Below are 13,445 nucleotides of genomic sequence, written 5' to 3'. Positions count from 1 at the left end.
CTCTTCCTGCCCCCCGTGTTGTGTGCTGCTTTACTGCTGGTGCGTTCCACCCCAGAAGTAGCTGCTTTCTTAGGGATAGAAGAGGGAAGTTGAGTGCACTAGGTGAGAGGTGCTAGACGACTCTGAGTCATGAGGAGTTATTGACACTGGCTCAGAAGCAGGCAGGGGGCAGCACAGTTATGTCTTGAGTCTCCAGTGCTTTTTTGGGGGGGGGGAAGGAGGAGGGAGAAGCTGGGGAGTGTTAGCAGGGATGACTCAAAGCTTATGAACTCCAAGCAGCAGGAGGTCGGAGACCTGTTGGAGGAAGACTGTAGCTGGGCAGCAGGCAAAGGCCAACGGGTGGGGAAGCCAGAGGTAATCCCAGCCCTCTGATGCCCAGCCTCCACTGGGAACCTCGCCAGCCTTGCAACAGCTTGAATTGCACCTTCCTAGTTGGCTAAGTGAGCAACAAGGCTTCAGGCCTGGGGGACTCTGGCCTCTTGCCTTCTGAGGTACCCAAAGAGCTGCCACCCCTCCACAGCCACTGTCCTAATTGCAGCTGCTGCACCACCCCATCGACTGTCTCCATGCACTGGTGGAACCGATCCATGCCCTGGCAAGGCAGGTAAGTGAATGCTGCCTCCTCCATTTTACAGATAGGAAAACCAAGGCACGATGTGACTTGCATGAGAGCACACAGCGAGTCGTCAGAGCTGCCAGTCGAGGCTGGGGCTCCTGCCTGCAGGCCAGAGCGATAGCCACTAACCCCTGCTCCCCGTCTGGTGCACCCGCCAGTATCTCTTTGGATATAAAGCAAAGGGACAGATGTCGAGGCCTCTGTCCTCCCCTTTCTTTCGAGGAGTGGAAGAAGCGGGCATGACTCAGCATTGGGCATGTCCTGGCCTTCCTGGGGCTGGAGGGGGGAGCAACCAGCGTGGCTCCAGTTATTAATACTGCGCGATGAACCCAGGAACCTGCTAGGGGTTAGACGCAAGACTAGACTCAGACTTCTAATTAAACTGCAGTTGTGTAGCACCACCCGCCCAGCAGCTGCTCACTTCTCTCTGAGGTAAGGTCAGTGCAACCATTTAGGTGACCTAGGCGGTCGCCTGGGCCACTGAGATTTGGGGGGGCGTATTTTCTTCGGCAGCGACCACGGTGGCCGGATCTTCAGCTGCTCCGGTCACCGCTGGCATTTAGGCAGAGGGAGCTGGGTCAGGGGAGCATGGGGGGCAGCACACAGGGGAACTCCCCCCCCGCCCCACCCCTACCCCGTCTCCTCCCGAGTAGGCTGTGGCTGCTTCACTTCTCCAGCCTCCCAGGCTTGCGGTGGCAATCAGCTTAGGCCCTGGGAGGAGAGAAGTGAAGCAGCAAGGCCTGCTCCTTCGCAGCACAGGGGTGACGGGGGTGGGCGGGGCGGCCCCTCAGGGCGGAGAGGGGGAGGCGCAGGGTGGAAGTTTCGCCTATGGCGCAAAACATCCCTGCAGGGGCCCTGCTCCAAGGGGGAGGTTTAGTCTCCGGATTTTTGTTGAAGGGACCTGGAGCCCTTGTACAAACCCCGAAGGGGATATGGGCACGGGTGGGGCTGCCTGGGGTTTATTCTCTCCTTGCTCCCCGGTGTTAACGCTCGCTGGGCTAGGACGTGACCCGCTTTGCCTTCCTAGTGAAAGTGGTTTCACTGCAGGGTTGCTGGGAGCACCGGGCGGGGGGCGGGACGCTGCCCTGGGGGGGCTCTTGCGAGGGGCCTGCGCCTGCCCCCCGGAACCGTCCCGGACTGCCCCGCGCCTTGTTGGGAGCCCGATGCCAGGCTGTCCTGGGCTCTCCCGGCCGAGCCGGGCCCCGGCTTGAAGGCAGCAGAGCGCACAGCGGGTCCCTCGGGGCAGTTCCCCCTCTCCGGGGCTGGTGCGCGGCTCCCGCTGGGCTCCCCGGGGGTCTCGGAAGCACGGGGCAGCTCGGGTCCAGGCGTGAGACCGAATCCCACCCCCTGGCTGCACCCGCACAGCGCTCAAAGGGGCATGGGGGGCACTTAGCGGTCCAGGCCCCCGACCCCTGCAGTAAAGGATCATTTCCTGGGGGGCGGTGGCGGAGTTCGGGGGGGGGGGTTCTGGCATCTGTTCTCTGTTTGTTTGAATCCCCCCGCCCCGCAGGAGCCGCCGGGCGAAGAATGGAGCGTCCTTTGAACGCGCTCCAGCAGTGACAGGTGGCCTGACAGGCGACGCGTAAGGGTCTCACGCTGCTGTAAGGGACACTGCTCTCCGCACACTAATCCGGCTCCGTCCCACGGATATAGAAGGGGGCGGCTCCGTCGCAGCTCGGGCACAGCTCGGATGCTGCTCCGACCGCCGGCTGCACGGGGGCCCCAGGTAAGCGGGCCCTCTGCCCCCCAAGGGGAGAGCAGGCCCGGCTCAGCGGGGGCTAAGGGCTGCCTGCCGTCTCTGGGTGGCCGGGGGGAGGAAGGGCCGGAGGGCTGTAGCTCTGCTCTCGGCGCTAAGCAGCCCCGGCTCCCCGGCTGCAGCGCTGCGCTGCGCTCCGCTGGGGGTTGGATTCCGGTGCTGGGGGGCTGCGCTGCCCCTGCCCAGGGGCCAGGCACGCCCAGTCTGCGCGGGGGGGGGTTGCCAGGGGCTCCCCGGTGGCGTTTGGCCGCTGACATCCCGGCCCCTCTCTCTAGGGCATGGCGAGGGGGTGCTAGGAGCCGCGCTCCCCAGGGCCGCAGCAGCAGGAAGCCCTGAGCACGGGCAGCCGAGCATGGAAGCAGGTAACGGTGCCCCGCGAGCTGGCCTGGGAGGTGGCCGGTCCCCCCGGGACACCGGGGGCTCTGCCGCAGCAGGGGCTGCCTACACCGCTGGGAGGGGCGGGGGTGTCGCTATGCTGCCTGGTGCGGCTCTGGCTGCTGCTTCCTCCACGCGGGGCTCAGTCCTGCGTGTGGCCCCCGCCTTGGGGCCTCGCCAGGGCGCAGGGAAACCGCCCCACTCCAGACCTCAGGGCAGCGTCTGCCCCATACCTGGAGGCTGGATTCCCCAGCAGCTGATCGGCTTCCCCTCTCACCACCCCTCTGCAGTGAGGGCAGCCGCCCCAGGCCCCCCACGTGCGGGTCTGCACGGTAGTGCTGGGACGCCCACCCCGGCCTAAATTGCTGAATCCCCACCTGGTGCCAGCCTGGGAGCAGAGTGTAGTCAAGCCCATGGCGTGAGCCCCCTGAACTCCCTGGGCTCGGAGTGGGGGAGACCTCAGCCCATCTGCCCTGCAGCCAAAGGCCTTGGGGCGGCAGGGGTCCCCACTCCCCTGGAGACGCTCAGCTTGCTTCCTACAGAGCTGCTCCTCTTGTGCTGATCTGGCCAGGGGAGAGCCTGGCCCTGAGCCTCGTGGGCTCTACCTCCCACTGAGCGCCGGGGTCCAGCCCCAGGTGCAGGACAGGGACCCCCCTCATCCCACCCAGGTGCCCCGACAAAGCCAGTTGGAAGGGCACGAGGCATCCCCGTGGATGCAGTCTGGAGCCAGGGGGTCAGGAGTGAGAAGGGAGAGCAGAAGGCCTGTCTGGCCGTCCAGCACGGGGTCTGAACCCAGGGACTTGCTTGTGTAACAAAGGGAAGCTGAGACCTAGGATCGGGGTTTATGGGTCTCTTCTCTGGGGGTGGATCAGACCCTTCTGGGGAGCTATTGACTTTCTTCTCTTGTGCAGAAGCCTTGCCAAGGCCCGCAGAGATGCCCCAGGGTTTGGAGGGCCCCACAGGGCAGCCAGCCGCTGCCATGGTTCCTTTGGAGGGGACAGCCGTGGGCCAGAACACCGGGCCTTGCACCAGCGTTGTGGAGGGCACGGCCCCCGGAGGAGCGGAGAGCCTGCCCCAGTCTGCCCCAGGAACCTCGCAGCCAGTGGCAAGAGGAGAAAAGGCAGAGCCTGGAGAGAAGGGCGTCCCCGTGGCTGGGAAGGGGATGAAGGCCAGTGAGAAGAAAGCAGTGGCCAAAGAGGAGGCAGAAAGCCAGAGCCAGCCTGCGGCCTCCAAGCATGAGCCCCCAGCTCCCCAGCAGAGCCAGAGCTGTCCCGTCAGCAGCCAGAGGTAACATCTCCCTTCTTTCTCTAGGAATCTGATCCCCTCAGGAGGCTGGCCCTGCTGGTTTGGTGGAGTGGGGAGCCCCTAGCGTGTCTCCTAATGCTGGGCTCCGCTCTCTTCGTCCTCCCTCCCTGCTCTGCACCCCAGTCCTCCACATGTTTTGGAGTTTGCAGTGTTTCTCCAGGGAGGTGGGCTCCCTGGAGAACCACATGCCAAAGGGAAGTCACTTGGTGGGGTAGAGCCTCCTCCTCTCTGGGGAGGTGCAGCCTGTGCTCCCACGTTGCATGCCCTTCTGAGATCCTGGCCTCCTTGGGACTGTCTTCCCTTGGGCCCCACCCTGCCACTGGAGTCAGCCCGCTCCTGGGTACAAAACATGCCTGCGGGACCCAGCCTCCGGGGTCCCCTTCCACTCAGGCGCTTGACCTTCGGAGGGGCTTCCCTGGCCCCCACGGGCACAGGAGCTTTCCAGAGCGGGGGTGTTTCCTTACATGCGATGAGGTGCAGACTAGGGCGAGCAGCTTGGCTCCTTCTTCAGAGACATTAATGGCGGATTGGATCAGGCGTGCCAGGTCACACTGCTGCGTCTCACTTTCAGACCAAGGGAGGAGCCCCAGGAGGTGAAGAGGGGAGTCGAAGGGGCCTCAGCAGCATGTGCAGAGAAGAACCCGCAGGGTCCAGCAACTCCCACCGAAGGAGCCAGCGCTTTGCCAGCAGAGCCAAGTCTTGTGGAGGTGCCTGGCCCTGCTTCGGATGCCCCCAGAGCCCAGACTTGTCCAGAGAAACCCACCCCAAGCGAGGTGCCCAGCCCAGCTAGCAGCAGTGAGGACGTGACCCCTGCAGAGCTCCCCAGCTCAGTGGGGCTACCCTACCCTGCTTCAGATGAGACCCCTGCAGAGCCCCCCAGCTCGGTGGGCCTACCCCACCCTGCTTCAGACAAGACCCCTGCAGAGCCCAGCTCAGTGAAGCAGCCTTCTCCAGCCTTGGACAGCCCTGGAAATGCAGGGAAAACAGGCCCTGTGGCTGGGGAACAGCCACCTTCATCAGAGGAGGAAGAAGTGGAGCCCCCGCCCAGTCCCTACCTAACGCCAGACTTTGGGAAAGAGGACCCTTTCCAGATACTGGGTAAGGCTGTGCCGTCTCTTAGGCATGTAGGGTGGGCTCCATCCAGGCACAGCGAAGGTGCCGGTGTCTGACTCACTGCCCACCAATGGCATCCAGCTACTGGTTCTCTTTAAACACAGCTGACCTGTCCCCGGGCCAGGATCCTGCTGCTGGGATGGAAGCCTTGCAGCCGCTCTGCATCTGGCATGTTCTTGCTGCTCTCCTTTGACACAGCGCGAGGCCCAGAGAGAGCATCTCCCTGTGATATCTAAGAGCAGGGCAGGAGTCCCAAGAGCTCCCTGGGACATATCACTCTGATCTTTGCACTATCTGCATTGCTTGCCTAGGACAGCGTGTCCTGGAGCAGTGCAGATTGACAGTGCAGGGGTGTTGAGAGGGAGGGCAGGCTGGGGCCCGAGCAGTGCGCAGTGGGGAATGCAGGGTTGGAGCATGGGGATCGGAGGGCCAGGAGCGAAGGGCTAGCTTTCCAGAACTGAAGGGTGGGTGGCACAGCATGGAAATACCCTGGGGCTGGGCTGGGGGCCCAGAATCAGCAGCATGGGAGGGACAGTGCTGGGTGGAAGTGTGGGATGTGCATAGGGCTGGGGGAATGCAGACTGTGGCTTGAGGGGAGCTTGGTGGTCAGCACGGAATTAGGGGTCTGTGACTGCAGATGGGGCTGTGAGGATCTTTCAGGGGCTGTCAAAGAGATTGGTGGAGTCCAAAGGGGTCTAACAGGCTTATGGAACAAAACTGGAGCCGCTGATGGGCTTGGTAACCTTCTGATTTATTGTCAGGCTCCCGGGTGGTCTGCGGCATCTTTTGCTATTTATAGGGGGGGCCACGTGCTGTGACTCAGCAGCGAAGTGACAGGAGTGTGAGGCGAGGGCGGAGGTGCTGGCTGCAGGCTGTACCAGGCTTTGCCACTAGGTGCCGGCCTCGCCCCAGGAGTGGGTGAAGCTTTGGGTCCACCAGCCAGGAGGGAGGGGGGCTGCTTCCTGAGGATCTCCACAGCCCCATAGACTCAGCTGAGAAGGAAGGAAGCAGCAGGGTGGTCCCATGTATCTTGTCTCTGCAGATGATGTTCCTCCGCCACCTGCTCCCTTCGCCCATCGCATCGTCTCCCTGAAATCCGGCACTGTGAACAGCAAGTTCAACATCAACACAAAGGAGATGCTGGGAGGGTAAGAGAAAGCCGCCAAGGGAGGTGCCATGGGCTGGGAGACTGGCCCGGGGGGCGCAGCCGGGCCCCAGCCGTGTTTTCTGTTTTGTGGGAAACTCCGTGATTTGGAAAAAAAAAATTCTATTTAGAAATAGAGAGGGGAAGCCCTCAGCCATCAACAGTTCCTGCAAAATGAAGTTTCTCAAACTCTCCCTTGGACCCATTGAAATAGTTTGTGCTGATGTCATTTTTTGAACCTTAAAAAATGCTTGTGAAACAAAGTTTGTTTGTTTTTTCATTTCAAAAAGACATTTAGAAACCAAATCAAACTTTTCTGCTCCGAAAACGTCACCCTGGGACATTTAGATGCTTTCAAAATGTTTCATTTTTCTTTTTTGAAAATAACCCAACTTTTGTTTCTGTTGCCGTGTCTCTCCAAACCTTCAGCCCTTGTCTGGCCATTTCAATTAAACGTTTCCGCCCGCACTACTCCTGATGGTGGCCCTGGCTTGCCACTACTTCCCCTGTCCAGCTCTGCCCGCTTTGAGCCCCCAAAGTGGGCAGAGATGGAGGGAGACTTGTGCTCAGGCTGCCTGGGGCAGATGTTCGTCATTTGGTACTAGGCACCTCACAGGGACAAGGTACCCCTCGCTTGGCAGACTGGAGAGACCAGGTGTTCAGCTGAAGATTCGTCCCAGCTCAGTACAGTGGGCCCAGCCCCATCTCTGCTGCCCCACTAGTGCCTGTCCATGTGCTGCCAGGACCTTGTATGCCCCTTTCATCCCGACCACAGAGGGAGAACCAGGGGTCATCAAATGAAATTAATAGGCAGCAGGTTTACAACAAACAAAAGGAAGTATTTCTTCACACAATGCGCAGTGTGGAACTCCTTGCCAGAGGATGTTGTGAAGGCCAAGACTATAACAGGGTTCCGAAAAGAACTAAATAAGTTTGTGCATGATAGGTCCACAATGGCTATGACCCAGGATGGGCAGGGATGGTGTCCCTAGCCTCTGTTTGCCAGAAAAGGAATAGGTGACAGGAGATGGATCACTTGATGATTCCCTGTTCTGTTCATTCCCTTTGGGACACCTGGCACTGGCCATTGTCAGCAGACAGGATACTGGACTAGATGGACCCTTGGTCTGACCCAGTGTGGCCATTCTTATGTTCTCATTAGCCCACTGTCTAGTGCCCTGCCCTGCCCTGCCCTGCCCTGTGGGAGAGCCGGACTGGATCTGTAGAGTCCTGCCCTGTGTTGATAAGGGCTGGGCATGCTGCGGAGTCCTCCTCCCTGGAACAGAAGTGCTGCTTCTTGGTCATCAGTGCCTCCTTGGATGAAGGAAATCCATTGAACAGCTCTGAGGGGAGCCTTGCGCAGGGCTTCTGGGGCTAAAACCAAGCTTTTCAGCTTAGGAACATGCCTTCTCTAGGCTTGGAAACCCCAAGAATCCAGTGACCCCCTGGGACTGAGCTTTAGTTCATGTGACCGGTCAGTTACCCTGAGAACTGGTAACCCACCTCCCTGCCCACTCCTTTCTATGGGGATGCCAGCAAATGGGCATTGTAACCACTGATGTCCCCGCTGAGTTTGGCCTCTTTGCAGTTAGCCTCTGAGCTTGCCCTCTTGCCTCTGGCTAGATTATGCCTGGTTGGGGAGAGGTGAGGGGGGAATTGCAGCTGCTACTAACTGCTTTTCTTTGTCCTAGGGGGAAGTTTGGCGAAGTTCGCACATGCACCGAGAGAGGGACGGGGCTCAAACTTGCAGCCAAAATCATTAGGAAACAGGGCTCAAAGGACAAGGTGCATCCTGAGTGTTCTCCTGAGTCTGCCTGTGCATGTGTCTCTGTGTGGCTGTGTCTGTGTAGCCATGCGTTAGCCCGGACAGAGACACATGCTCATCTGTGCACTGTGTGCCCTGGGCTGGGTGTGTACATCTGCCAGTCCGCATGCACATGAACCAACATGTGACCGTGTGTGGGCCAACCACCGGCGGGAGTGCCATCAGACTGGGCTTGAGCGGCTGGCTTGGCGTGTTGACTCTGTGGGCTGAGACTGCCGACTCCCCCAGCCCTGCCCACACTCCACGCGTTGACACAGTGCATGTCCCACAGGAGATGGCCTTGGTTGAAATCGAGGTGATGAACCAGCTGAACCACAGGAACCTGATCCAGCTCTATGAAGCCATCGAGACACCACGGGAAATCATCCTCTTCATGGAGTTGTGAGTATCACCATCGGCATGGGGCTGCGGCTGGGCGGCAACCTGGGCAGCTTGACACAGGAGCTTCCTGACGGTGCTGTGCTTGTTCACCGGGAGCGGGGAACCTCCTTCCTCCTGGGCAGTCTCGCTCAGCCGCTGTCCCTGGTGGGAGTTACAGTGCAGTGACAGGTCCCAGCAAGGGCTCCTCCTCCCCACTTCCCCCTGTGCTCTGGGGGGTTCCCTGCCCAGGCAGTGCTCGCTCTGCTTGCATCCCAGTCCCTGGTGCCCGGTCTGGAAGAGTCAATCTGTAGCCCATACCCCTGAAATCAAGGCAATCTCGCTAACCTCCGTCTTGCTGTGCTGGGGTCATGGCTAGGATAGCCTCTCCACTAACCTGCCTGGACCTAGGATGGGGGGCGCTGCCTGCCCCTGCCTCCAGCTTCCTTCTGACTGTTCCCTGTCTGGGGTCTCCCTGCAGAATTCCCCTTCTCTCACGAACCTGTACCCAGAATGAATGATCTCCTGCGCTATCCAGTTCCTCTGCGCCACAGCCTTGGCCAGGGGTCTCCTTAGTAACCCACCCTCTACATCCCCATGCTTCAGGAGGGAGGCACCCTGCTCTGCCTCTGCCCAGGCCGGGGGGAGGTCCTGCGAACTATGCCCCTGGAACTGCGTAGGGGAGCGTCTCTATGCAGTGGCAGGGGCAGGGGCATGGCAGGGTGTCTCGGCTGTCACTTGCCTGGCCCTTGGTGGCTGGGGTCTGCTCGTCGCAGTCCAGTGACACTGTGGTTGGTCTCTCCACAGCGTGGAGGGTGGGGAGCTCTTTGAGCGCATCGTCGACGAGGATTACCACCTGACGGAAGTGGACTGCATGGTGTTCGTGAGGCAGATCTGCGACGGGATCACCTTCATGCATCAGATGCGCGTGCTGCACTTGGACCTCAAGGTGCCACATGTGGAGGGAGGGGGTACAGCGAGGCTGGGGGGCTAGAGGGGGAACCTTCCTAGGTTCTGAAGCTGGGCTGAAGGGCTGCTCTCAGTGAGAAAAGAGCCCCTGGCAGTGGGGCCTGGGTGTGAGGAGGGCGCATGCTGCCTGGGGGGAGCTCGGTACGTGAGTGCGTAACAAGCCCGGCCTGGATCATGTCTGGGGAGAAGAGGCATCCAGAAGCAGAAACTTCCAGCTCCTGAGCACAAGGAGTCCCACGGGTAAGTGGTGGTGGCAGCACTGGGCCCCAGAGGGAGACCATCACCCTGGGCTCCATCCCGCGGGCTAGTGAGGCTGGAGTCTTGGCTTTGCAGACCAGCCCAGGCCGAGTCTTTGTGGCTTGTATGCAGGTAGAATCGTGGGCTCCATTCCGATCCGGGGTCCGTTCCAAGTTCCAAGCTATTCAAAGGGCAGATCTCAGCATGTGGCCTGGGAGCAGGGCTCTAGGGGCCTGGGGAAAGCAGAGAGGGATCTGTGGCACATTGCTGCGGCTGGTCGGGGTGGGTCTAAGAGCAGTGTCCGTCTCTCGTTCAGAGCCTACAAACTGCAATCCCAGCGTCCGCCGAGGTACTCTGATGTCGGGGCTGGCAGGGGCTGCGCAAGGAACAGGCTGGGAGAGGCGAGTCTCTCGGACTTGCTCCAGTCACAGCTTGGCCTGGGAGACACTGGCAGTCAGAACTAGGAATGCATTGGGAGAGGCAGGGATTTTAACTCCTCTTGGGCCCCAAGCCTCTCTGTCACTCCAGTGCCTAAGAGGGGCTCGGGGCAAGGATGTGAAAGGTGCAGTGGCTTCCACTGAGGTGCAAGGACTGGTGCTGTACGTGGTCTGAGAACCCTGCAGACTACGGCCCTGATGCGTCTAAGGGACAGAGGGGAAAACTGGCCTAGCCTCCAGCGGGCCTTTGTCTCAAACTCCCCTGCGGGTGGCCTGTAACCGCACCCTGGGCTGGGGTAGGCAGGCGCATAGCCGTGAGCTGGGTTCTAACCTCAGGAACTTCATCCCTGCAGCCTGAGAACATCCTGTGTGTCAGCTCCACGGGGCATATGGTGAAGATCATCGACTTTGGGCTGGCACGAAGGTAACTCCCCTCCCTCTGGGGCTTGGCTTGCTCCTTCTCTCCTCCTGCTTTTCTCCCTTCCCACATGCTCTGGGGCTGGGCAAAGGCCATGCTCAGGGACCAGCTGCACTGGCCTTACGCCTGACCCTGCTGTGGGCCCTGGAGAAGGGCAGGAAGCAATCCCAGCGGGGTGGGGTGGAATCTGCAGTCTGGGCTTGGCAGCAGCTCTGCCGAGTCAGCCGTGCCCCGCAGGAGATAGTGGTTTGGGGCCGTTATAATAACCGGCTTGGTTCTGGCTCAGGCTGGGGCCAAGCCAGTATGTTTCTTCCCTGGGTCGGAGCAGCACAGCGTCAGGGTGACATGTGGGTGGAGGTGGTGAATGTGGACGAGCGGGGGTGCTCTCACTGACCCGGCTCTTCCTGCCCACAGATACAACCCGCGGGAGAAGCTGAAAGTCAACTTTGGGACCCCTGAGTTTCTGTCCCCGGAGGTGGTAAACTACGACCAAGTCTCCTATTCGACAGACATGTGGAGTCTGGGCGTGATCACCTACATGTTGTACGCGTGGGCCCAGGTTGGGTGGCACTAGGGCTAGGGGAGAGTGAGAACCACTCCGGGATTTACCCAGTGACGTGGCCGGACTGGCAGCAGAGCTGTGTGAGAGAGGAGTACGAGGCAGCTGTTAGAGCCAAGGGCTGGCAAGAGAACCTGGGTTCCAGTCCAGTCGTCAGGTGACCTTGGGCCAGTCTCCGAGCCTCAGTTTCTCCATCTGTAAAACGAGGCAGGGTACCTCCTCGGGTGCCTGAGGCGATGTGGATAGAGGCCACCAGCCTCCAGGGCTGACCCTGCCAGTTGGCACCTCTCCCCAGCACTGACTGCCCTCTCTCAAAGCCGTCCAGCGGCTGCTCGGAGCTGGGTGGCTGGAACATCTGGGAGGGGCGGGCTGTGCGCGTGGACAGGAAATGGCTCACCTCTCCCAGCTGAGACAGGATGGGAACGCAGCAAGATGCCAGCTGGGAACACACTGGTTCCTTTCTAAGAGCACTGACGGCTGGCTTCCCGGCCTCTCTCCTCATGATCCCAGGCAGAGGGAGGGAGCGAGTGAGTGGTTTTGTGCAGAAGGAATTGGGAACCCACTGAGGAAACAGGGCCTGCGTCTTGTCCCTTCCCAAGGCTCTGAGCACAGCTTGAGACCTGTGATGGTTCCCTCCCTCCCTCCTCTCTTCCCAGGCTAAGTGGCCTCTCCCCTTTCCTGGGAGATGACGACACTGAAACCCTGAACAATGTCCTGGAAGCCAAGTGGTACTTCGACGAGGAAGCCTTTGAGGGCATCTCGGACGAAGCCAAGGACTTCGTCTCTAATCTGATTATCAAGCAGAAGAGGTTTGAGTCTAGCCGAGGGCGCCCCAGAGCGTTTGGGTCCAGCCAGCTCAGCTGGCATCATGCTCACGGGCCTGAGGCCAGCCTCTGGCAACAAGCCCCCATCCATCACCTCCCACCTGTGGGCAGGCAACCCCGCTCCTTCCCCGTGCTCGCCCCCGGCCTGATGCAACGACTGGATGCTCCTGTCTGAGCCTTGCCAAGCTTGCTGGGGGTGTAGAGACAGGCAGCCCCAAGAGGACAACTCGGGTCCTTGTGCCCATGTTGACTGACGACCTGGCCAGCCTCCTCTTGCCCATTCCCCCGGCTGCACCCCATGGTAACAGCAGGGTCCATGGAGCATTGACGGCTCAGCCAGATCCTGGCCCTGGGGAAGGCGTCTCATAACCAGGGCTCTTGCAAAGAGGGAGGGGACTGGAGTCCTTTCCAAGCAGGGAAGGGAGGAGAGATCAGGCTCCAGTGCCTGGCCCCTGCCTCCACGGAGGATCTCAGGGTCAGAGGAGACTGTGACCCTGCCCAGAGGAGGCAGCCGAGGATGCCAGGCTCATGTGGCCGGCAGCAGCCTCAGGGCCTGTGCAGGAATATGACTGCACCTTCCTTTCCCTCAGTGTGTTCTTGGGGTTAATTAACATAGGCCTGGGGCCAGCCACAAAGGGCAGCTGGCAGCACCCATGGGTCTGGGGTGGGGAGTGGAAAGCAGGAGCAATGCGGGGGCGATCGAACCCCACTAGGAGACAGGAGTCACCTGCATTCCTCTCCCCCGCAGCGGCCGCATGAGCGCGGCCAAGTGCCTCCAGCACCCCTGGCTGAATGACCTGGCCGAGAAGGCCAAGCGCTGCAACCGGCGCCTGAAATCCCAGGTCCTGCTCCGGAAGTACGTCATGCGGCGGCGCTGGAAGGTACGAAGGAGGCTCCCCCTCGATCACTGTGTGCCATGGGGACAGTCCTGTGTTGGGAGGGGAGGCCAGCCCATGGGGCGGCTGGGGCGCTGGCTCCCTGAAGGGAATGAGGGACGGGAGCTCCCAGAGCGAGCTCTCTGCCCCCACTCAAGTGCACAGAACAGGTAGCAGAGAGCCGTGCTAGGACTCCTGTGGGAGAGGAGGATGGGGCCCTACCTCTGCCAACAGTATGGGGCAGTAAGGAGGGAGAGCTTGAGGGTGTCTCTGTGCCCTAAGGCCTGGGGGAGCTGCTGCCCCAACTCTCACCCCCCCATCCCTGATTGCATGGATTTGTCCCTCTGGGTGACCCCCCATCCCTGACGTTTAAAATGATCCTGAGGACCATGTTAAACATGACACTGAAGTGAGCAGTGTCACGGAGTCACCAGGCGATGCTCTGGAACTGCTCCCCACTAAGCCAGGCAGGACTCTGGGGAGCCTCCTCTCCCTTGGAGCAGACTTGTTCAGGGCAAGAAGCTCACACGTCTTCACCTCCTGGGTCTCTCCTTGGAGCATTCAGCATCCTCTGCCCCTCCGTGGGCTTCCCACAGCGAGCCCACCCAGGCGGGGTCCTGGGGAAGCCACAGGGT

The 13,445-nt window shown here is 60.6% G+C and overlaps 1 protein-coding gene across 1 annotated transcript in view; it reads left to right on the top strand.

The window, feature by feature from the left end:
- Positions 1-264: 264 nt before the first annotated feature.
- MYLK2 (myosin light chain kinase 2) overlaps positions 265-13,445 on the top strand; it is a 20,383-nt gene continuing 7,202 nt past the window's right edge. Inside the window, exons 1-14 of the mRNA XM_075072421.1 lie at positions 265-354; positions 539-604; positions 2,270-2,342; positions 2,648-2,734; positions 3,659-4,034; positions 4,624-5,150; positions 6,208-6,313; positions 8,001-8,094; positions 8,406-8,515; positions 9,299-9,440; positions 10,488-10,558; positions 10,967-11,095; positions 11,768-11,920; positions 12,684-12,816. Coding sequence (XP_074928522.1) covers positions 265-354; positions 539-604; positions 2,270-2,342; positions 2,648-2,734; positions 3,659-4,034; positions 4,624-5,150; positions 6,208-6,313; positions 8,001-8,094; positions 8,406-8,515; positions 9,299-9,440; positions 10,488-10,558; positions 10,967-11,095; positions 11,768-11,920; positions 12,684-12,816 — 2,157 coding nt within the window. The remainder of the gene's footprint in view (positions 355-538; positions 605-2,269; positions 2,343-2,647; positions 2,735-3,658; positions 4,035-4,623; positions 5,151-6,207; positions 6,314-8,000; positions 8,095-8,405; positions 8,516-9,298; positions 9,441-10,487; positions 10,559-10,966; positions 11,096-11,767; positions 11,921-12,683; positions 12,817-13,445) is intronic.

The sequence above is a fragment of the Chelonoidis abingdonii genome, chromosome 14, assembly GCF_003597395.2.
Source record: "Chelonoidis abingdonii isolate Lonesome George chromosome 14, CheloAbing_2.0, whole genome shotgun sequence".
In the NCBI taxonomy this organism is placed as follows: domain Eukaryota; kingdom Metazoa; phylum Chordata; order Testudines; family Testudinidae; genus Chelonoidis; species Chelonoidis abingdonii.
The sequence above is the reverse complement of the archived record's forward strand: the minus strand, read 5'-3'. Positions and strand labels throughout refer to the sequence as shown.